Consider the following 25854-nt stretch of genomic DNA (forward strand, 5'->3'; position numbering starts at 1 on the left):
CCCCCTTAAGGTTTCCGTTGTTAGTAAGTAAACAAGTTTTAATTGATTCAACTCGATTAAACTGATCAACTGACCAATCAAGAAGTTTATTTTTGGTCCCCACTTCCTTGCTCACTTCTCTTCGTGTTACTACAATAAGGCTGCCTTTCCATTTTTATTTGTTGATTCCCGGTCCGTAAATCTGTACGCACGTTTACAATAATTTACTTACTTTTACTTACTAAAGAGCTGAAGCTAAACTAAATATTTTTACATTTATTAACTCTCTGTGTGGATACTAAGTCTAGAAGTCTATGAATCTAATCTGTAAATCTAAGTACATCTTGGTACAATGCCTCAAGGACCTATTTTAGATTTAAGCTAGTTATTAATTTTGTTTAGTAGTACCACTGTATATATATTGTATGTAAATAAATGTTTTATAGTACATAGTTATCAGTGTTCTTTACATAACCCGCACCAACATTGCTTCTCTGGTTGGCCTAAAGCTTGAAATGCCGCGTAGCATCAAGTCAGCATTTGTATCTGTAATATATTTTTTACTGTGTGCAATAGAATTTTAATAAATACCTAAATAGGTATTTATCAATAGGTACTTTGTTTCAGCGATATTCACCTTATCCCGAAAGGGGCGGCGCATCATCAAATATCAAGGATACTCATTCTACCAAACACAAAAATCGCATTTCAAGACGCGGTGGCAATGCTCCACGCATTTCCCTCGAGGCTGCCGCGCTGTCATCTACACGACCGAAGATGAAATACTGACAATAAGGAATGAACATAATCATCCGCCACGACAAGATAATGTTTGAAATAATTATTTTTTGTTGTATACAATGTAAGAAAGTTGTTTTCAAATAGTTACTCGCAATTAGTTGTAAAATTTAACCTACTAACAAAGGTAGCTTAAAAGTGGGAAATAATTTACCCACGAGTATATTAAATGAATATTCATCATCAGCATTTTTTTTTTATTTTTTTTTATTTTAAGTGTTTTACCAGTATTTTAACGGTATTAATAAAGCTTTGTATTGAAAAGGTATTCTTTATAATAACGAATGCAATAGTAGCATTTAAAGACGCGGTGGCAATGTTAGCTACCTACCCAGTGAAATTATACAGGATGATTCATTAGACGTGAGCAGGACTAATCCTGCACACTCAGTAACTGATAATTGATCGATCACCGTCGTATTTAGGAGAAACAACCACACTTTTTCCTATTTTTTAACTTTTTGGTGAGAGCAAATTTAATTCTCAACAATCATGGTCACCCTACAGGACCTAATTAATAAACATAAAACCTCTTTAACCGCAATGGCATTTTGATTACGAAGAAAATAAACTGTCAAACTTGAGTGAGATACGAGTTTTCAAAAGTAACCAGACCGTGATGACAGTGATGACATTCAATTTGACACAGAATATCGGTAGTTTAGTATTCGAATTTTAGGGTGACCACGCATGTCGTAAAAAAATTAATAACTTTTTTTTTCAACACGACTAGAAAATTAACGTTAACCTCACTAATACTGATACGAAACAGTTGCTTATAATTAAAGATATGCGCAGTGTTAGTCCTGCTCACGTCTCCTGAATCACCTGTATACTTGAACATTTAATCTTCATAAACAAATTGTCATAAGTACCTACCTACCTATAGAGATTATTCCTTATGATAATCTTAAACCACCACTGTTCATTTTATTTACTTTAATATAAGATTGCAGAAATCACTGAAGAAATAATGGGATATGTGTTTCAACGAGGTGATAAGAAAAGGCGCTGCGTTGGTTTCTAAAAGAACTAAAATAATTATATTTTTTTGTATGCAATATCAATGTGTCTGCAATGTTTCAATGAAAAACACTTTCCTTCACGTTTTCAATAAATGTCACTTTCTTAAAAATTACATGGCTGTTATTATAATATAATAAAGATTATTGAAAAAAATTAGCTCTTGTTCTTTATTCCATCATTAGGTGCTAATAAATCTATTTATACTTTCCTTCTTGATCTATCTAACATCTCCGATACATGTCCGATAATGATCAAACTATATTTTTTCGGTAAGTGTATGAAAAAGTATTGAGATTTTCTTGTCAATTCATCCATACATTTTTCAGTTTTAAGCTACCTATACAGCCAGTCTCGCGAGATCTTTAGTTCAGTTCAGACCCATTAGTTTATTTTTTGCTCCATACAAAATATATATAAAAATATGATATTTTAGCGAAGAAAAAGTGGAGCAGAGCGGAATTTGTAACATCGAAGCGAAATAAACGCCTATTAAAATACAACGGATATACTTACAACGCGCGCACAAACTCAAGCAAAATCAGTTGGCGGTGCTCCACGCACAGGAAGAAAGGCTGCCCGGCTGTTTTGGTGACGTATGATGGCGTCATCGTTTCCGTAAAGAGCTTTCACACTCATCCAGTCCCAATTGATCAATCTCTGTTGTTCGACAAGGAATTCAACAGTGTATCCAGCAAAAATAAACCCTTAAACGAACGCGTATTAAAGTACTGTGGATACATTTACAACGCGTACAACGTATACCAAAGACGCAGAGTCAGTTGGTGTTGCTCCACGCACAAGGGATTAGGTTGCCCGGCCATCATTGTGACGTATGATGACGTCATCGTTTCCATTATGAACTATCACAATCATCCATTTCCAACAGATCAATAATACTCTGTTTTGCGACAGCCGAGAGTTCGACAAAAAGAGACAATTGAATACCTATTTGTGTTGTATAACTATGTAGTTTTAAATATAAAATGTATTGTTATTGGTGCAATAAAGAATATTTACTTATTAACTTTCCATAAGTCAACCTAGTCCCGAAGTAAGCTTAAAAAGGTTTGTGTATTTTCGATGAACAGATCATCGAAATGTATAATCATCATTCTGCAGGTCTGTTATTATGTTACTGGGTGATTCTTAAATTGTGTCCAAAAAAAAATTTTTTTCATAAAGTTTTTATTTTTCACATATTATTACATAAGTATATCAAAAGTACATACAAAAAGCAATTTTTTGATTCATATGGTCAAGCTTAATACCCTCATTAAAGGTAAATAAAATGAGTATATAAACACGGTTGTGACAAAGTGTCCCTCAGTCGTGACATTTCGGCATTTTGGTGGCCAACTCGGCTATTTTGATTTATATAGTTGTTTTAACATAGCCTAAGTCACACTTATGGCTACGACAAACCTAGTGACAGCTCAGACGTTGAAATCCATCAAACTATAAAGGCTGTAGAGCGTGACAACGAATTCGATACACATCATACATACATACAAGCGAAATCATTTTTTTTTTTTGCTTTGGCAGTAGGGCAATAATAGCAAATCATCTGTAGCTAATAAAAATGCATTTCTGAAAAGTGCATGTACCTCTAAATTAATCAAACGAATTAAGAATGACACGACCACGTGTATATATGTCACGAACGTGGACTCAAAAGTCCGTGGCGGTAACAGATTTTTGAGGCCACGGTCGTAATAATTTGGAACATGTTCGATATTACATAAACATTTCCTTTGATTTTGCAAATGTTAAATAATTAGCTTAATCTCCAATGTATGAGGTATATCTTATGTTACAAACAATCACGTGAAACTGCAACTTACCTTTAAAACTCTAACACGGCGGTGACACGTTAAGGTTGACCGTTTTTTCAAATGAACACAAATAAATAATTTTCGACAAAACTTCTCCCTTCAGCCATTTGTAAACCTGACAACAACACAGTGTTGCTGTTCTAAAAAAACTTTAATAAGGCTGCCAGTAGTAAAGATAATTTTCTACCGAGTACCGCATGTTTATATTACCACGCGCGGTGGTGACGCAAAAACTAATCACAAAATGTATGTTGTTTAAAAGTATATAAAATCGTTATAAATCCATAAAATTTTTAAACAGTGTTGTAGAACAAGGATTAGTGTTTTATATTTGATATAAATTATTGCAAAATCACTTCATATTTTTTTCAAAAAAAAATCGTATATCACTAAATCTGGGGAGGTCACACTACACGGTCCGTGACATTTCGCACTTGTAATTATTTTTTTATATGTTTCTAATATTCTTAGGACAATACATTTTGTTGACCTAAAACTAGAGGTAAATTGCTAAGTATATTGATATAGAGTTTACTTATTTTCACAAAAATACATGCTATTCTTACGTGCTACACAAAAAATGCATAAGAATAAGAATTACCCTAGTACTATATTAATGTAATATAAGTATAATTTCTATAATAATTAATAACCTTATAAATTCTAAGAAGTGAAACACGTACACTGCCGTCCTAGTCTAAAATGCAGTTTTTCGACAAAAGCTAGTTTCGAGATAATCGCAAAAAACCAACCCAAACATCTTTCTTGAATTTCTACGAAACGGAAAAACTTTTTCCATTTTTTCTTTTTGTATGTGGTAGGTATATATATATGTACTTATTTTAGGTATTTATAGTATGTTTCTAAACAGCTCAGTTTTTTTTAATTTTATAAAAAACACTTTAGATTAGTATTAAGCTTAAAAATGTGTAGGTCGTACTAGTCAAGAAGGCGGTAAACATGCGTTATGCGGCGTTCTAACTTAGTTACGAAGTAGAAACTAGGTAAAAACGCCGTATATGTCATATGCTGCCTTTTTGCTTAGTAACAATGAATAATTCCCACTTGAAATCCTAAGTTAAAAGACCTTATAGCAGCTATTCGGCATTTTTGGTTAGTATACTAGGAAAAATTAAGATTTTGTCCAGATTTTCGACTAGCGTGCTAGTGTAAAAAAACGTATACCACCAAAAACACCGAATATACGGTTTTATAGATTAGTATTTATGGAAGAAATGGGAATAAAAAATAGACACGTAGTTTAAATGTTTATTTATATACGAACAAAAAACGCTATACTACTAGGTTATTATTAAAAAAACGAGATCCAGCGATTACTTTTTGGATTATAATCTTAATTACCATACAAAATTAACACATAAATTGGGTTATTCCCACTAGTTACCATCAAGTTGTTACCAGTGGTAACTAATGGGATTTGTTTCCCAGTAGTTACCACTGGTAAAAGGTGGGATTTTTTCCCCAGTAGTTACTACAATTTTGTTAGGGTTCAATAAAGCCTCTATTTTTATAGTATTCTACTTATACTGTTTTTATTACTATTTAATTATAACAACTTGATGGTAACTAGTGGGAATAACCCGATTTATATGTAAATTTTGTATGGTAATTAAGATTATAATCCAAAAAGTAATCGCTGGACCCCGTTTTTTTAATAAAAGCTTAGTAGTATAGTGTTTTTTGTTCATATAATAAAAGACATTTAAATTGTACTGTAAAAAAATGTTGGTGGTAACTACTAGGGAAAAAATCCCACCATTTACCAGTGGTAACTTCTGGAAAAAAACTTTCCAGTAATTACCACAAAACTGAGTTGGTGGTAGCTACTGGGAAGAAAGGTGGGAAATAAATTCCCAGTAGTTACCACTGGTAACAACTTGGTGGTAGATACCTAACTGGCGGGAATAACCCCATAATATGTACAAAATTTTAATGTGTACAGTCTTTCTGATTTTATTTGTATCATAGGCTAGATTTACTCGACTCTACTAATGACATTACATGTACTTCTAATGAGCATGAGCAAAGAAACTTAAAAGAGTCCGCAATAAGCTCAGCCGAATTATTACTTCCCATAAAAACGGAGATTCGTACTAATTTTAAAACAACGTGTTGGATTGTAATAAATTGCACATACAATAACATAAGGTATATCTATACCAGTTCCTAATTAGTTTATATTCCAACAAAAACTAATGAAATAGAGGAAAAATAAGTTTTGTATGAAAAACTTATATTCGCTGTATTTTTTTTATTATGGTATCTGAAGCTACACATTAATTACAGGCATAGATATACCTTATTTTTTAGTGAGTACAAAGTTTTAGAGCAATCTACCTAATCGTTTTAAAATGAGAGCGTAACTACGTTTGTATGGAGATCCCAGCTTGCTGCTGACTTAAATCTTAGCAACCATCTATCTTTGTAGGTGACCAGTTTTCGCATACACGTAACTCACAATAATACATAATGTTTTACCGAATTCGTGGCATCTCTAATAGTTATTTTAGTTTGTTATCAATAGGCATCGAATCATCGAGAGTTTCATCGCACGGTAAGACGTTAGCGAGTTGTGTAGTCTACATTAGCAATAAAATTAAACTCGTATTAATTCCTGCACATACTCTGTCATTTATTTAATTCTAAAACGCATTTTAGCGGTTGTACCTAATTAAAAATCAGATTCAAATTTTAATAAAATTATTTTTCTATTAGATTACAAACTCATAGCTTTTACTATTTTAACATACAACTATTACCTAATACACAAACATACCAACTTATTTTAAAATACATATTGTTTTTTTATAAAACCCACTTAGGAATTTAATGGCCTAATATATATATATAACTCTCAGTTGGTTTTTGGATGGACCCAGGTTCCATACAAAGATGCCCATGGTCCTTTGTCCTGGTTATCTAAATACTTAGGCGGAAAATGTTATACTGTCCATAAGAATTCTCATAAAATTTCCCTTTAAAACATTTTTCAATAAGATTTAAACTCTTCGTAATGTCAAATACCTACTTGGCTTATAGGGAATTAAACCCGATACAATTAGCTCTAATATAAATTTGATTTTATTTAAATAAAAGCAGTCAAACCGTCTAATGAAAAAATAAAACTTAAACAACGTTTGCTGTAGAAAAGTACGTATGAACAATTTCATCATCACAAACTACGCTAGAAAGACGTATTTGCGAGGCAATTTTAAAGTATATACCTTGACAAAAATGATAATACTCGAAGGTACTGATATTGATAACATATGATGGTAATGCAATAATAAAGTATTATTCTTACTTTGGCGTTCGGTCAATATTTCGCGCGCAAAATGCCACCTCCGCTCGCATACCGGCAGCCACAAGCCTGCGCTTGCGGCTGACGGCTTTTACTGAGCATAAGGGTGTCTTTCGGCGCGCGGGGAGCATGACGAAGGTTGGAGCATATACTGCGTTATAGACTAGTTAGACGCACTTTCAACCATTATAAAAGTTTGTTTGCGTTTAATACGACGTCCATACAAAATAAGAAGAACGTATAACATTTATACGTTTCTAAAGACTATTATGGTGACGTAAAAAAGTTAAGTGATACTAGGCTTAAATGACGTATGAGACATTGAAACAAAAATAAATACTATACGATTTTTTAGACTAGTATCAGATCTACAATTTTGCTAAAGATTCTAATCTTAAAGCGCGTATAGCGTCTTTTACGTATTTTTAGCCTAGTTTTTGGCTTATACGTTATTTTAGGCTAGACATGGTGGATAAGATTTTACGCAAACCAGAGCGTAAAAAAACGTATAGCTGCATATACGTTGTTTTAGCCTGGCTTTGTCAAATAGTCGCTTTTTAGACTAGGAACGCTTAGAAAATTAGTGCAAATACGGTCTTTTTACGATATTTTTCTCGAAAACTAAGCCACTTATCGGAAAACGGGCCAAAGTGGTTGATGCATCTCGATCTCTACATTACGAATATCACAAAAAGTCAATTTTGGCAAAATGTCGAAAAACTGCCTTTTAGCTTAGGAGGGCAGTACATAACGTACCGTACGTTTTTACCTACCTACAAAGCTTTATTTCATCTTTCAGATATATTCAGCTCAACATTATATCATCTCTCTTCGCCGGACCCGGTTTCGGTCTTGATAGTACAAGAAAATATAACTGATAATGAAAGTGTTGATGAAAATCGGCACCTGCCGGCAGTTGGCGATGCACAGCGTCGCTTGGACCGGCAGCCTGATCATTATCCCGTTCACACGGACATCCAGACCGGTAAACGGGACAAGTATCAGCGGCGGCGGTGCAAGCGATGCACCCAGCAGAACAGACGCACGGAGGTCAACATGCGCTGTTCTAAATGTCTGGTGCCGCTGTGCATCGGCAAGTGCTGGATAGAGTATCATACTTTACCAACACTATAAAGTATGATACGCTGCCGCTCCGGTCTTATAGACCGCAGGTTGTACACCAGCGAGCAGCGAGGCGACAAGCGACCGTTCGAGGTCGTTCATATATTTGCATCAGAATATTCGAATAAATAGATTTTTCGAATTATGAAGTTTTTTAATGAATGCAAAATTTTGTGATACGGAATGTTAAATATTATTCAGAATTAAATGAAATTTATAACTTGTCTAAGCTAATCCTATAGAAATTATACTGATTTTCCTGCAGATTTTTTTACCAAGAGCAACTTTCTCTGTAGCTCACACAAAGCAACACGTTACATAGTTAGGTATAATTTATAAGAATAAAAAAAATAGACCCACCAAATTTTTGCTCAAGTACCTTCTCGAGCTGTGGTGTGAGTTAGGATCATTGCAATATGCTCTAATCTAAGAATAAAATTTCCCAATTCTACATAAACCAAATTTAACTTCATTTGCAGCGGAATACATATGAAAAAAAATTAAATACGAAGTATTTAATGATGCTAGACAATCATAAAATGCATTTGAACTTAAACTGCGTCATCAACTCTATTAGTAGAAATGAAAAAATATTATTATTTATTTGGTATATTCCATCATATATCAGTTTTCATTAATATCAGGGATCAAAAATAAATTGTTAAATGTTGAATCATCGCAAGTATTGGCTACCTTTGCCCTTAACCACAATTACATACATATTCATCAACCTAAATGCTTGCAGGTTTAAGTGTAGCTGAATTTGTGACCTCGTCTCGCGGCAACCTCGTTCTCAAACTGAACGGTTACTCATTCTACTCAGATCGCAGAAAAGCCCGCGGACCGAAACGCCGCTGGCGCTGTTCGACTCACTGCAAACATGGCTGCCGGGCCAGCGTCGCAACCATCAATGACTGCATCGTGGCCATAATGGGCGAACATAATCATATATCAAATACAAGAAGAAATGAGCCCTAGCTTAGCCCTTTATCTGCAGGTGTTATCGTACCTCAGTCGTCATTAGCTTTCGAGTCTATTACGGACTATATAAGCAAGCAATGTCAGGTAGAGCGACGTTTCTCATGGTTATGTAAGCCAATATGGGAGCGACAAACATGACCACAAGCCTGGCCGGCGTAATGTGCTCGTGGCGAACAGATGTGTCTATGACTCATGGTTTAACCTCAGTCGCAACCGTGATAAACATGGTTGCCGCTGTACGAACAATAATTACCATTTTTCATCGTCTATTTCAACCATCGCATTATACGTCGGGAGGACCTACGGGTTCCGAACGAATTGACAAGAGTAAAGTCACTCCTGACTACTGGTAGCGATAGTGACAATTATGGTTTGGAGACGGATCCATAATATGGTAGTCGAAAAATATGGTAGTGCCGTAAAAAGTCACATGTAAAATTTCTAATCTAAGTAATAATGAATACTCTTACCATTATAATTATTAGAAAAAATATAGCGCTGTCCTTTATTGTGTAATAAAGCTATTACAAGTAGGTATGTTTAATTATCTTATCTATTACGACGTTCATTCATAGACATTCATTGACAGTTTTGGGTTACATAAATATATATATGACATTTTATATAATTGTCAATTACATAAATCTGGACTGTATTTTTAGAATACTCTATAATATTTTATACTGATAACCAAAACAAATTAAATTCATCGCCGGCGATCGGAACCATATTTTTTCACCTTTAGGTTTTTGTAATTAGTAAGTTTTATTATATTCATTTATTTTTCCATTATTAATGAATAAATAAAATTGAAACTTTTTTTCTCGAGTGCAGGCTCGTGCGTCATTCAAACCTAGTGACTAGTGAAATATTAAAAGTCTCCGCTACCCTCGTTTAACAAGCTTTGTATTTCCAGAAGTAGCCGAATTCCTGACCTCGAATCAAGGCAACCGTGTTCTCAAGCTGAATGGATATATCTTCTACTCAGATCGCACGCGCATTCGTAAAGCACAAAGCCGTTGGCGCTGTTCCAGAAAAAGTAGAGGTGGTTGCCGAGTTGTTGTCACGACCGTGGGCGATCACGTCGTGTTCATATCGGGCGAACATAACCATGCCCCGGATGCTATTAGCACCAAAAAAAGTAACTTGAAAATTAAAGATGAAACATTTTCATGACTTAAAAGCTTTCATTTCTAATATAATATTAATTAATTTATTTATTTATTTAAACTTTATTGCACAAAGTATATACAAAAATGTACAAATGGCGGACTTAATGCCAAATGGCGTTCTCTACCAATTAATCTTTTTTTCTTATATAAAATTAACTGACATCAACGTAACTATGCACGACTTATATAATTATAAACTAACCTATCAAATTGCTCTTGTGTTTAAATTTATTTTTAACCTAGTGTTAGTGTTATTTTGTGTTTTTTTTTTTGACATTGATATTACCTAATTTTATGAAATAAATGATTTGACCTAGTGTTGCATGTTAAATTGTTAATTATTGTAATTTTTATTTAATTATTAAGTAACATGTCCTATAGGTATTGTATGTCCTAGCAGGGTATCATGTACCTACTGAGACTAAAATGTAAGACCTTTATGTACTGATGAGCATAACAATGGATTAAATGAATTGGTTTCGGAGTTTAGGATTCTCTGTGACCTTGTGCCTACATTTTACTAAGTAGGTACCTACGTTTATTTTTTAGTTTCTAATACCAGAAAATTGAGAGAATTGACAGTAAGATTCAAAGATTACGATAAGTTTAAAATTTATGTTGCGTTCTGCGGTATTTTGACTTTCGAACTGGTTAAATCTTTAACCAACTTAACGACTACTGTAGCAGCTCTGGCTTGCCGCGGTGTGGAATTTTTGCGGATGATCTTCTTATTTACTTCATTAGCGTTGTCTTAGCAAGATACACTCCCTAAGAATCTTTTTAGAAAAATTACCATTTTAGGTCCCGTATTTGAAACAACATCGCGCGGCGGCCGAATGATCGTCATGGGCGGCTACAAGTTCCTCAGACAAGTGACTTACGGCCCCAAGACCCGCTGGTTCTGCTCCGGCCAAGGCCGCGGATGCAAGGCGGTTATCTTCACCGTTGACGACGAGATCATCGATAGCAAAAATGAACATAACCACTATCCGCCAAATAAGATTTAATGTGTGTTTTTTTATGTGGTGGTGTGTGTTCACTTGGGGTCGGCGCAGCATATCTTTAGGTATTTAAATACATGTATTGAGTTGTTAACAGTTGTTTGCCTTAAGTCCATGGAAGCAGCGTAATTGTGAATTTGTTCAAGGTTCGGCTCTCTTTACCACTATTATAAATAAATGAGTTCAAGTTTAGTTAAGCAACAAGTATTTATGAATAGTAGGTACGAGTATTACATATATATTATATTAAGCTAATTATCAGATGATTGAATGAAACGTAAAAATTGTTATAATTATTTAAGGGAAGCAGGGAAAATGGGGCTCGCACAATAACTTAATATTGATGTAATCTAGTCTGTAGAAAAACATAACGAGGTTTGTACGAAAAATGGTAGGGTAGGGTAAATACTGAGCATCAGCAAACGACGAATATCAATTAATACAGCTACAGATGACATCCGAACTTTCGGCTTATAAGCCGACTTTCGCAATTAAGTTGTAAGAAGGGTTAAGCCTTTATATATAATAATAATAAGGTAATATTAGAAAGAAAAATAGCTAATATTACCTAATAAGTAATTAAGTACTTACACTATCAAATTTTTTTTGGTTATATAATCTCTTTTTTTCATTTAGGTCCCGTGTTTCAAACAACATCTCGCGGCTCTCGTGTCATTATTATGGAGGGGTACAAATTCTTCCGGCAAAGAACCAATGGCTTGAAGACTCGCTGGTTCTGTTCTGGCCAGCGTCTTGGCTGCAAGGCAGTCATTTTCACAATTGAGGACGAGATCATCAAATATAAATATGTTAATGAGCATAACCACAATCCGCCGATCAGAAAATAAAGAAGGATTCTATGAGTTATCCCGTACAAACACATTTTATGTCGTATAGGTAACATAATTATTTTTGTTCAGTGTCTTAAGGCGATGATTATTCGTCTTAGCAGTTTTTTATCCTTTTTCACAGTAAATAGTATTGTTATATCTGTATCCATGCAAGTTGTTTGAAAATTTTCATTTATATAAATTCGTGGAATGCTCCAAAGCAGATCCTCTTTTTTAAATTTTTTTAGAGGTTCATTGTAATTCTCTCATGGCTACGGAAAAAAACACCACTGTGGTCTAGTCCTAAGTACCTAAGTATATTAAAATTTAATCTGTGAATCTGTGTTTTCATAAGCAACTTAAACACAACGATTAGTAGGTAAGTACTTACATAGTACATAATTTAGTGGCAATTCATTCGGATGTTTTCAGGAATATATTGCGGCTGGGTTTTTTTTTGTCTTTTATATTTCTAGTATTCATCTCACACCGCCCCAAGTCTTTCGAAAAAATATATTTAGTTTTTCACAACCTTTTAGGTCCCGTATTCACAATGACGTCACGAGGTGCTCGTATCATCATCTTGGGCGGCTACAAGTTCTTCAAGCATAGGACCATTGGTTCGAAGACACGATGGTACTGCTCCACCCATAACAATGGTTGCAAGGCATTCATCTTCACCTTTGATGACGAAATCATTAAGTGTAATAATGAGCATAACCACGAACCACCAAATAGGATTTAGGTTTTTCATTTTTTTTTCAGTGTACGAAAATCGTTAACGTCATCAATGTAACGTGTAAGGTTACTTTTTTATGTTACTAAGCTTACATTTCTCGTCTGTCTATCAGATAGCTCTATCTCAATAACCGATTTAGATAGACAGAATTTTTAAGTATTTTTGCTATTTTCTATTGCCACTATACAACATAATAAAAATAAAGTAAATTTTAAAATGTTTTTTAATAAACTTAGTCACACCGGTCAATAACCTGGTATACATACATTTAATCAAGGACAGTCCGGGTCAAAGCCGAGGCGTCCAACACTTAGTTTTCTATAGAAATCGGGACGTGATCACCCATAATATAAAATGAAGTGTCATACTCGGCCTGGACCCGGACCGTCTATTCTAGCGTGAGTGTAAGAATGACCCTCGTAAGAACACTCATTTCGTTTTATATGACAGTCGTATTCATCTCACTCCGCCCCAATAGTTTATAGAAAAGTTATGTTCAGTTTTCCAAAACATTAACATTTTAGGTCCTATATTCACAACCACTGCAAGAGGTGCCCGAATTGTCATCCTGGAGGGTTACAAGTTTTTCCGGCAAAGGACCACGGGCCCCAAGACTCGTTGGTACTGCTCCGCCCATAGCTATGGTTGCAAGGCCGTCATCTTAACGATTGAAGACGAAATCATCAAGTGTAATAATGAGCATAACCACAATCCACCAAAAAGGATTTAAAGCGGGGTTTTTTGTGACTTGGAATAAATATTTTCTTTTTCATATTTTTCATTTATATCAATAAGGCCCTATCATGAGCAACCTGCCACCTTAACAGTGACGATTCGTCAGATAGTGGATAATATTATTAACACCTTTATCACATAATTCACGAATACTCTCCTGAATTCCTGATTAGGTATTCATCGAAGAATCTGGCATTTTACTAATAGCTCCAATGTGAAAAAAAATGCGACTTACTGCTGATTTTCTTTTGATGACAGCTACTCGTATTATGTAAACTACCACTACACCACAAAGTTTTTTCAGTTTTTACCTTATGTTACAACAACACAATACCTTAATATTTCAGGTCCAATATTCACAACCACTGCACTAGGTGCCCGGATTGTCATCCTGGATGGTTACAAGTTCTTCCAGCAAATTATCACGGGTCCGAAGACGCGCTGGTACTGCTCCGCTCATGCTCTGGGATGCCGGGCCGTCATCATCAGTGTTGACGGTGGGATTGTTAAGCGGAACAACCAGCATAACCACGATCCTCCAGTTAACATTTGAAGCAATATTAAGCGTTACATCACTAAATAGATTTTGCAAGAGCAACAGGAAACACAGGGTGCATACCGCCCTCATCATGAGATCATGATATATTATGAATTATGACAACCTAAACCATGATTCACTGAAATCATTCGTTTCAGTGATCGTGTGATGTATGATTTACACTTGATTCGTGTTCGTGATACTTGATTTACACAGATAAACATGTCTATTTTTTGTTTTTCCTTATGTAAGTGCGAATACCTAGGTGTATACTATGAATTTGCAAATCCTGCAAACACACTTTCTGGCAACATATTCGTTAACGCTATTTAGGTGAGCAATATACCCATAATCGAAATAGGATTTAACGTATAGCTAATTATGGTCCCGAATGCGGTTAGTGAATTATGGGGCCCGAATTAGCAGGGTTCTCCTATCACACATCAAATTTTATATAAAATTAAAAATTAACAAAACAGGAAAAAACATTTAACTTTATTCACGTATAGTCCCAATTCCCATATACAATGTAATAAATTATTGCTATTTACGTACTAATGAATTTAAACGTAATAAAATAATATTTACTCATAGTCATAAGGTGCTTCTGTTGGTTGTGCCCAATAACCAGTAGTCCAGTACTCAGTAGTGGTATATTCCGAACGATCTGATCCGATTCCAGTGATAAATCGGATCCATTCCGAATGTCTTGTGATTTTGATAAATGTGAAGAGGTTTGATTCCCAAGGATCGTTGCCCGCAACTGCCAGGCCTACAAGCTCGCCTTTGTGCACTAGAGGACTGCCGGAGGCACCCTGCAGAAAAAAGATTTATTATATTAGCTCGTATTTAAACTGGAACCAGTTTTATCATGCGAGGCTTTGCCATGTTTTCTGAATCGTCACTGTGAAGTTTTGAAGAGAACCTGCAAGTTATAAGTAGTACAGTACACATGTCTTTCCCAAGAATGTAATCGTTGTTGGTTTTACGAAGATTAAAAAAAAACATTTAATTCAGACTAAAAGGTCCATACATGGTTAGTAAACATTAAAATATAAACTATCTAATTTAAACTTAAACTCACCTGACTTAAGCCGGGCATGTTGTGATCATAATCATAGTGGGTCTCCCGTACAGCACAGATGTATTCATAAAGTCTGTGCCTATACTGATACATGAATATCCGTGCTGCGAGAGGTAAGTGACTCATGCACTCTTCCGTGTATATTGGCTTGACATCTATTTTCAACAAATTTCCCTGGAAATAATTAAAAATAATAAATGAATACCCCCTAAAAGCACTGATGACAATTGAGCGATTGATCGCTCATGTCTTAAATATTGTATAAGAAAGGGAACAGACAATTGAGCTAAATCCTCTTAAAAATAAAGTGGATGTTGGTGGCTTTTCTAAACGACTCAATTTCTGAATAAGTATTACATAAAGCATAAATTTAAGCATAAAGCGCTGACCACTTTTCACGGACATGTAAGTACCTACTGTCCAGTGTAATTCAAAAAATATTTTTCTATGCCGATAGTTATGTTGATGTGTATAGTTACCTCACGTATTCCTTTCCCAGCGACGGTATGTGTAACTCCTACATAATAATCACTTCCGTAATATCCTTTGTTATTATCACGCGGTAATTCAACTGATTGAACTGTATCGCTAAAAGTCAAGGGTTCAGCTAGTCTCAGGAGAGCAATATCGTTGCTCAGAAATTGGTCGCCAATTTTAAAGTCAGGGTGGATTATGACTGTGTCGTATTTGACTTGTTGGCTGGTTTTAGCATTGTTTCCCCCTACCCACACTGTGCCGAATTTATGGTCATCAAAACTGAAAACAAAATTAGATTTGGTAGTGTAATAATGCAAAATTTATTGAAAATAAAGGCTCGTAAGGCCTATAATACAAAATTTCCATATTTATTTATTTGAACCTTGTTCTATACATAATATATTGTATACTTTGATTTTGGACTATGAATGGCATTGCAACGAATGTGTTAGTACATTCTAATGTACATTGAGCTTTAGAAGGATAGAGGCTATCAATATTAACAAAGTTACATATATTTTCTGATTTTTTTTGTACGCGACTTGCAAAATACACCTACGTTCCCTTCAAAATATTAGGTATATTTATAAAGTTTCGGAGTACAATGGCTGTAACATATGCACAGACAGACGGACGGACGGACGGACAGGCAGACGGACATGGCGAAACTATAAATGGGTTCCGTTTTCGCCGCTTGGGCTACATAGGCGTACTAGACTGTTCACAAAATTTTACTTACGCAACGCAATGCGCGGTTGTGACAAGCCAGGAATCCGAAATGATGGCGGCGCCACAGTCCCGAAGGGCAGCAAAGTACGGAAAATCTTTTATATCTGCTCTCTGGCCAAACAGAATTCGAGATGACAAATCTGAAATTTCGAAAAAATATACTTAGGGTTAGGCTGTAAGGTTGAAATCGTTTGATGAATAAATTTAGTTAGGTCAATACAGATATTATTTAAGTGTGGCTGGCCTTTACATTGGGGCCTGTTTACACATTGATAGTTTACTATTCATACATTTCATACTATTAAGTTAAAAACTTAATTTAATTATGTAACATTTCTCACCATTTCCTACTGCGTACGGAGTCACAAATAAATATAGAAAAACCACAAGAGACAACATTTTGGCGTATAGATCGTTGCAAACTATTTCATATTCACTTCGATTAGCAAATATAAGCGAGTCAGAAACATTCTTTGCATATTTTGGTGACAATCAACTTATGGCTTGTAATTTTTAAGTGATTATTTAGTTAACATACTGGAATGTCAATAGTTTTGTTTACGTTTAAGTTTTATACACGTGCAAGTAAACAACACGTGTTAGATAAGATAAAAGTACATCGAATATATTTTTAAATCGAAAATAATAACATTATAAGTACCGTCAAGTAGCCAACTTTGAAAAAACACTATTATCTAAAAAAAATACGAAAATTGTCTTGTCTACTACATCCATTATGCATGATTTTTTATTTACACTGATAATTTTTAATAGTAATTTTATTTCCCTTTTTGGCGATTCTGATGGCGGTTAAAATTATACCAAGATATATTTTTTAATTGATTCGTTATTTCTTTGTTACGTGTAAGGTCCTGCAAACTATAATAATAAAAGCCTATTAATTATTCTGTTCCTATTTTACTTTTGTGAGATGTAATATGTGTTTATGAGAATACATAATGAGCTCCTACTTTATTTTTTATGTGGATTACTACACTATTTTCTAATCACCCTGTTGATGGTTTTGATATTCGAATTGCCTTTCCAGATTCCGATGAAGACACTAATGGTTCAGGATCTGAACCGGATGAGTCAGATGGCAGTTACTGCGATGAAACCGATGATGCTCTTTCAAACCCCAACACACTAAATATTCAGCTAGATAAAAAAACAAAGCAAAAACAAAAGCATCCAATTCTCCCAGTCCCTTGTAGAAAATGTCATAAGCGATGCGGTGAATTTTCACCCGAAGAACGCATTAACATATGGGAAACATACTGGAGCTATAAGAACTTAGACCGTAAGAAATTTCTAAAAAATTGTGTTCAATTCAGACCAGTAAAAAAACGCATAGCGTATTCAACTAAGCGTAACGTAACTAGAGTGTTCACGATGAAAAAAGATGTTCTTCACATTTCTGTATGCCGCAATTTCTTTTTAAGTACCTTAGGTTATAAGCATGACACAATTATAACGTATTTGGCCAATTCATTAAATAAAAACCATGCTGTTAATAGAAGAGGTAATCGTTAGGTACCTAATAATACATCATATATTATTCATTCATACCGCTTAACGACTCCTTGAACTCAAAAAGATGAACAAGGATTTTAATTTGAAAAATCGAAATGTTTGTAAAGTAGAAACGTACCGCAAGCCAAGCAAGCGCAAGAGAGGTTATGAGTAAAAGGCTATAGACTCTCGGTTAATGTAGACACGTTTAAATAAATCATCAATTAAAATTCGTACTATGAATACATATTTTCAGTATTTTACATACATATATTAGACAATAGTGCGTACATTTTGTGTGTTAATTGACCATTAAAGAAGAATCCTAATGAAGGTCTAATCATTTCTAATTGCCCCTTGTATTCTCTACTCACACTTATACGCTATTAAAATGTTGCTATAAATCTGGACGTCTTTTTATACCCGTTTTATACCTTACATATTTACATTACCTATATTTATATAAAAGATATATTTTATTACTTACCACTAGTATCTAATACAATTTAATCTTCTCAGGTATATTCTTTACAAAATCGCTAAAAGGCGGCCGTGTCCTCAACCACAACGGGTTCAAATACCACAAGCATCGTCAAACGCGTGGTTGCCAGGTTCGCTGGCAGTGCGCGACCCACCAGCGACTAGGCTGCAACGCTGTGGTGTACACGGTCGATGACGTCATCGTTAAGTTCACTGCCAAACACGACCATGGGCGTATTGATCCAACAGCTTATATAGCCCCTGCTCCTCCTGGTTTAGGTCTCTTGGATCCAGCTGTGTTGCTCCATTGCGAACCTATAATAACAGAAGACAATTTTAATTCATAAATTCATAATGCTTAATGTAAATTATAGGTACTCGTGGACTATGATTTCGTGTATTTATAACTTTGTTTATTGTAAAATAATTACCAAACTATGAATTGAACGTAGGTAGTAAGGTCCAAATATGCTTAGAAATGTTAAATAAGTATCGTTTTTAACAGTTTTTACCTGTTATTTGGCTAGTGTAAAACATTCCCGCACCGAAAACCCCGATGTATGCTAATGATGCGTTGTCTTATTACAATTACGTATAAGTATAGTAACTTTCATAATTTTTATAACTCTAGGAATAAAATTGGTATTTAGGTGGTTAGCACTCCGGCTCCTAGGAACCTCACCACAAATAAATATACCTAATCTACATTAAATAAATGAATATTAGCAATATGGCGTAAAATTTAAACCCTTTCACACTTATAAAAGTATTAAGTAGGCAAACTTAAGATTCGGGACTTCGTAGGCACCTAGGTATCATCGATGTGACGTTTTAATGGTGTTTATTCGCACCAACGGGCCTTAAGGCCCCTTAGGTTCCCTTCTCACTATTACTGAGCGTAAGTGTGAGAGAGATTGTTACGCGTGCCCGAGATCGCGGATAGAATGCTTTTGAATTTTAATGTTTTGTAATTTTTACGCATATTATAAATCATTGTTTCAGAATTTACTCATCGTCGTAAGCGCAAGCCATTAACATCAGCTGAAAAACAAAGAAGGTACAGGGAAAAGCTGAAACAAAATCCAGAAAAACATGAAGAGAGAAAAAGAAAAAAGAGACTGCACTATCATAAATCTAAACGGCTTGTTAAAGATATGTCGCCTAAAGAAAAGAAAAAGGCAAATGCTTTATGGAGGCAAAAGAAGAGAGTACAAAGAAATATTATGTATTTACAAAGTAAATCTGCAGCCTCATCCAATTATGACATGAATGACCTGCAAGCTATCACTATTTATAAAAACCCTTTGCCCCCTTTGGTAAAAATTGAAGAATTTAGCGAGTGACATATGTAGGTAATATAGAAAATTCAAATTTAGCTGCTTCTATGACTTCTGAAAGATGGGGTATACAATAACATGATTGGTTATTACGAGTATATTACTACAAATAAAGTTAATTCCATATACAGCGACTACATAGTCACACAACCACAGCAATGTGCAAATTGAGGGTAGTACCTTCCTACTAAGTTAGGATACTGTATCACAAACGTTACACGTTATGTACTTTAGAATGGACGATACGGTTTTAATTTATGAATTTATACAAGTAGTCTATAATAAAAACAAATCCGACAGAAACACATGAAATGGAAGCGGGACCAAGTGGTGTTTGTTGCCTGATAGTGATATCTATCAAATGACTATCTTAAATATGTTATAATCGTCTTTGTGCTAGGTCACCTATTGCACTAACTAGTATCTACTGTTTGTAGAAAGAGTTTAATTTAATGTAAGCGTATTTTCGGTAGTGATTTACTGTTATTTGATATTTGATATTTATAATGCGCTGTAAAAAATTAGGTTAGTAGTAAAAAAGCTATAGGTACTAAAATTATAATGTTTAGAACACAAGATGTACTTAATTAGTTCCCTGACTTTTGGAGAAGCTACTGGTTTCTGATGCCATTTTTTAATTTAAGTAGTTCGATAAATATTAAGTACTTTTAACATTATTTGAAGGCTTTTGTTCGAGTTCGGCCACTTGCAGTTTAGAAGTTTAATAGGATTTGATTTTTCCAATCTAAAAATTTAAGTTGTTAAATTGAAGGTTGATAATGAAAACTAATTATTCAATTGAACATTTGAATGTCTTTCATTGTGTTATTTATTTTTCCTTATTCTATAGTATTATAGGAAAGGTAAAATCTGTTTGAAATGATATGTAGAATTTTTAAGGGATAAAAACAAACTAACCTGCCATTGGTATGTTTGCAGATGATCCTGACTATAAAATATGGATTTCACTGGATGTAAAAGAAGAACCTACAAGCTTTTCTGAAGGCTGCGAATCCGATGAATTATCTGACGATGAATCTGAAAAGTACAGTTCAGAAATATCGGATGACGAGAATGAGGCACTTTTGACTGCAGGGTGGAACAACAGTTGTGAGGGCCAAAATACAAACGTATGTAATTTCCAAGAACAGACTGGTATGAGGGAGCATCTGACCAGAAAAAGTCCAACTGACTTTTTCGAAATGCTTTTTACTGAGGAATTGTTACACCAAATAGTTTGGAATGTTAATCAATATGGCACCAAAATGCGACAGTCATGTGGTAACAAAAGTAGAGCCGCAAGATGGAGCAACATAACCGTGAACGATCTCAAAATTTTCCTGGGGCTCCTATTCCACATGGGCACATACATTTCAAACGATATGAGTAATTATTGGAAATCTGACGAAATCCATGGAATCCCTATTTTTAAAAACAGCATGGGTAGGGACAAGTTCCTTCTAATAATGCAATATTTGAATTTCGAAGATATAGATAACGCGCAATGTCATCAAATGCCACAAGGATCATTTATTGTTGATCATTTCAATAAAATTATGGAGAAAACATTTAAGCCTGACAGAATTCTATGCATTGATGAATCCTTGGTATTTCTCAAAGATCAATATCTGAGAGGAAAAGAAAGCAAGGACGGAGTTAAATTACATTTACTGGCGGACCAATATGGACTAGTTCAAAAAATGTTAGTACTTCAAGAGGACAAAGATATAAAAGCAAAAACTAAAGTCCGTGTTAATGAAATCGTTCATATGTTATTAGAGGAACGATTAAACGTTGGCCATTCCGTTTATATTAATAAATATTATAATTCGATTGGCCTGTCGAAACATTTGATGAGTCGAAATACACATACCACTGGCATTTTAAAGCCTGACGGAAAAGGGATTCCTCTGGACATAACTCAAAAACAATTGAAAAAAGGAGAAAAGATTACAAAATATAGCCCCGATGGGATCTCTTTAACTAAATGGATGGACCGAGCCGAAGTTCTGGTAATATCTACAGAGCACTCTGGAGAATGGGAAGAACGCACAACAAAGCGTCAACAAGTACGCAGAATACCAACATCGGTTTCAAAATACAACGATTATAGGGGAGCCGTAGAGCGACACAAACAAATGATGTCATATTATAACTGTCAGCATAAAACAACGAACTGGTATAAGAAACTGGGAATCCACATTTTGCAAATGTTACTGGTTAATTCACATAATCTGTATAACAGGTATGGGGAAAAGTCAATTCCCTTAGCAGAATATAGGACAGTTATAATAAGACATCTTTTGAAAAAAGATGAGCTGCCTGGTACAGGTACATCCAAAACAAATTTAACAGAAATGCATACGTTGATAAAGATCGTTACAACTCCACTTCAGAAAAGAGCTAGGAAACGTTGCGTGATTTGTTATAAGAACAATAAAAGAACGACTGTACAGACAACCTGCAGCAAATGTCCCAAACAACCGGGGCTTTGCATGGGGAAGTGCTTCGAGGAATATCATCAAAATCTAAAAGAATAAGACACAGAGACACGATAATTATTTGTTTTACAGAGGGACAAAATCGTTGTTTAACTACTCGTGCTGCTAATATTGATACCCGAGCAAGCGAAACATTCCCAAATTGAAGTCGAAAAGTTGAATCTTGAGCGTTGCAAAGGTTTCAAGGCATGAGGGTTAGACAAATTTTTCCACCGAGTGAAACAATTTTTTTGACCAACCAGCCAGCATAAGGAAACATCGCAGAATTTGCAACAGTTTACTTTGCCATACACATGTGGATAACATGCAACTTTCTCACCAGTTTTTGAATAATCTAGAGAGCATTTACCAGCTGGCGTGGTGAAAAATAATTCGATTTATTAATAAATGAATAAAATATTCTTTAAGCACTTATAAGTAGGTATTAGCGAGCACTAGTAGGAAAAATCCATATGTATTGAATAGTATTTGAATAAGTTAAGCGATTTGTCAATGTAGGTAATTGTAACAAGTAGTTTAAACATAGTAACTAGATATCATGCGTAGTTTTAAGTATACCAAAAAATAACTGTACCTTCTGGGCCATCGTGGGGGTTAGACGTTCCAAAACAGATAGAAATAGGTATTAGAAACCATTAGTGCGTATTTCATGTTTATTATCCCTTCGAGTGGCATTGTCCTCCTCGAGGTCTCTACGGTAAGTGGCGGTGGCCGCGAGACGGACAGACATAACAAGCCGGTTGAGTGGCGCAGCCATTTTGGAAAAATATACGTCAAGTGGCGGCGCCTCAACGGGTGATCATCGCGAATTTGGCGCGTGTTAGAAATATGAGCGTTTTCCAAAAAAAAATTATGAATGATATATATAAACTATATATCACTGAATTCGGCATAAAATGGGTTATTTGATTGTATACCAATGAATTCTATTCTATTTATGTGAATTATGCTAGACTTGTTCTAATCTCATATTACCAATTTTTTTCTACTTTCATGTAAAAATACGTATAATTACGAAATAAAACAATTTATTGTAGAAAAAGCAGTCTTTATGACAAAACAATACATTTAACACGATTCACACAGTTTATTTCACTTTTTATCAGTGCGTATTCCGTTTGAATGTTCGCGGCTCGACGACGGTCGGCGCGTAATGGGCGAGGTGGGGCAGGAACATCACGTCATTTCTAACAAACTTTGTTTTACGCGGGAATTAGACCGTTAGGGAATACCATCCTTGTTTATTGACGAATGCATCTTGCAAGAGTGAGCAAGCAAGGCATAGTTTTAACGGTTTTATTTTAGGCGCGAAATGCAGCGTCGCACAGATGCCTCGAGACGGTCTCTGCCAATTACGGGCTTGTTATGACCGAACCTTCTCGCGGCCTCTGCCACGCAGAGGCATATTTAAAAAAATGGCCGCGCCATTTGTCCTACCGTTCAACCGGAGGTGCTGCCACCCGAAGGGTTATATACTTAGGCAAATAGAAATGTATCACATTTTTCTCTAAAGCGATCTTATTATATTCTTGCAACTGAATAAAGGTTTTAATGTCAGAATTGTTAGTTTCTTTATGCCTGGTCGTAAATGATTAAAAATAATCATTAAATTAAATTAAATATAATTTAACTTAATATATTAAAAATATAATAATATAATATTTTATATTAAATTTAATTTTTGTTCATTTTTAAAATTGAATAAGAAACAACAAACTCTTGGCCGTCCTATCACAACTCCCAATGTAAAGGATTTTGTCATACACTGTTCATACAACATCAATGGTCCTTTAACACAGATGTGTTCGATATAGGAACAGTTTAATCGTTCTTTTTAGAAAATATTTTTACACGACCATGATCTCTGCAGGCATTCACTAACATTGTTTAAATTTTCAGGTCCTGTGTTCGAAACGACCGTTCGAGGAGGCGTCATAATGTTCTACCAAGGCTACAAGTACTATCAGAAACGGAAATCAGGACTAGCGTTAGAACGTATTGTGTGGATATGTGGGACTCACAAGAGGTTCAAATGCCCCGGCTCCGTGACTACTGTGGGTAGCGAAATTGTGAGGATCAATAATGTGCATGATCATGATATTGTTAGGGATAAGGTGAATTTGACTACCGGTACGGATCAATCTGCGGCAACATTGATTAAGCGTCAAGAATAAAACTGTGTTGGTGTCTGAAATTTGTGTATATCTGTGTTTTCACATTTAATGTTTCGCCAAACCGTGAAGCTGTTTATTCTAGAATTTAATAAAAATTAGATACACCCAAAGCCGTTGTGTGGATAACCTATGTCACATACTATGCATTCTGCTAATGAATTAATTAAATATACCCATTTTAGTATTTACTGAGTGTATAGTTTGTAAGTTTTTTTGCCTAATTTTATTTTGTAAATAATTAATAACAATTAGATTTGATAGAATATTATTTGTGGCTATTTTTAACTCCACTTTTATAGAGATTTACGTAAGCATGTATCCGTCTTAGGGCCACTTGCACCATTCACTAACGCGGGGTTAACCGGTTAAACCTGGAGTTACCACGGCTACCAATTAAATTTGATTCTGGGTTAACGGTTTGACCGGTTAACCCCGGGTTAGTGTGCTGGTGCAATTGGCGCTTATCTGTCTAACAGACGTGCCTAGCGGACAAATTTGTCAATAAATATATATACTTATACTGACTACCGGTTCTTTCACATTGAGTCCAAACATACTGTTACACCTAGGCTTCGAATATGATTGTAGGTACAAAATGCTTAGGTAATGGAACTGGTTTACCCAATATACCGGTAGATGTCGTTCTTGTTGACCAGCGAATATTCTACATCGCATGAACGTTTGTTCATTGTAGAATCGAAAAAATGTTAAACTTGTTTTTGTATTTACCTATAGACCTGCTAGTAAACTAAATATTCCGATACATACTTACGTCTGTTTATAATTTAACTCTGTGTCTTTTCGTGCTTTGCTGTCGAAACCTTAGTTCAGAATTGTACAATGATTGTTCTGCAACTAAGTACATGCATTTTTCTGGTCATTAAACTTCCGATATTATCCACATGTAAGGTAATTTTACTCATTCCAGGACTCTTACCAATGTTCCAACCGGCGCAGCGAGGTGGCGTCGTAATGTGGTACCAAGGATACAAGTACCACCGAAAGCGAGTCGCAGGTCAGAAAGTGGTGTGGCGGTGTGGTATGCGTCAGAAATTTCGCTGTGTCGGCTCAGTGGTCACATTAGGGGATGAGGTGGTGAAGATCATTAATGTACATTCCCATGATCCGATTTTTTGATTAGGGAAACAAAATCAGTTGCATATTGCACATCTTTACCCTTACCACGTGTCACTGAGAGTGTCAACACTGACATATACGCTCGCATTAATATGTCAGCACGAGAGAAAATTAATATTAATTACGTAGACGTTAGCGTATATGTCAGTGTTGACACTCTCAGTGACTCGAGGTACGGGTACTGGTCTAAGATTATTGTGAAAATTATTGATTATAAAATAGCCACGTCTGAAGAATAAATCCTGCACCCGTCTCTGACATTTTCTAGATGTTCTTAAAATTTGCGATATTTTATGCTCATAATATTATAATGAATACAGACCCTGTAAGGGCACAGATATAGCTTAG

At 35.1% G+C, this 25854-nt stretch overlaps 1 protein-coding gene and 1 long non-coding RNA gene across 2 annotated transcripts in view; both read right to left on the reverse strand.

The window, feature by feature from the left end:
- Positions 1-25854, reverse strand: part of LOC134806082 (uncharacterized) — a 105817-nt gene that overhangs the window by 12739 nt on the left and 67224 nt on the right. The gene's annotated exons all lie outside the window — the stretch shown is intronic.
- On the reverse strand, positions 13908-16826 carry LOC134800559 (trypsin-like). The gene is made up of 6 exons (XM_063773050.1): positions 16707-16826; positions 16376-16505; positions 15639-15915; positions 15160-15333; positions 14664-14890; positions 13908-14073 (listed from the first exon to the last, which is right to left on the reverse strand). Exons 1-6 carry the CDS (start codon positions 16762-16764, stop codon positions 13908-13910), a joined length of 1032 nt encoding a protein of 343 aa, XP_063629120.1. The 5' UTR covers positions 16765-16826.

Source organism: Cydia splendana, chromosome 2 (genome assembly GCF_910591565.1).
Source record: "Cydia splendana chromosome 2, ilCydSple1.2, whole genome shotgun sequence".
NCBI lineage: Eukaryota > Metazoa > Arthropoda > Insecta > Lepidoptera > Tortricidae > Cydia > Cydia splendana.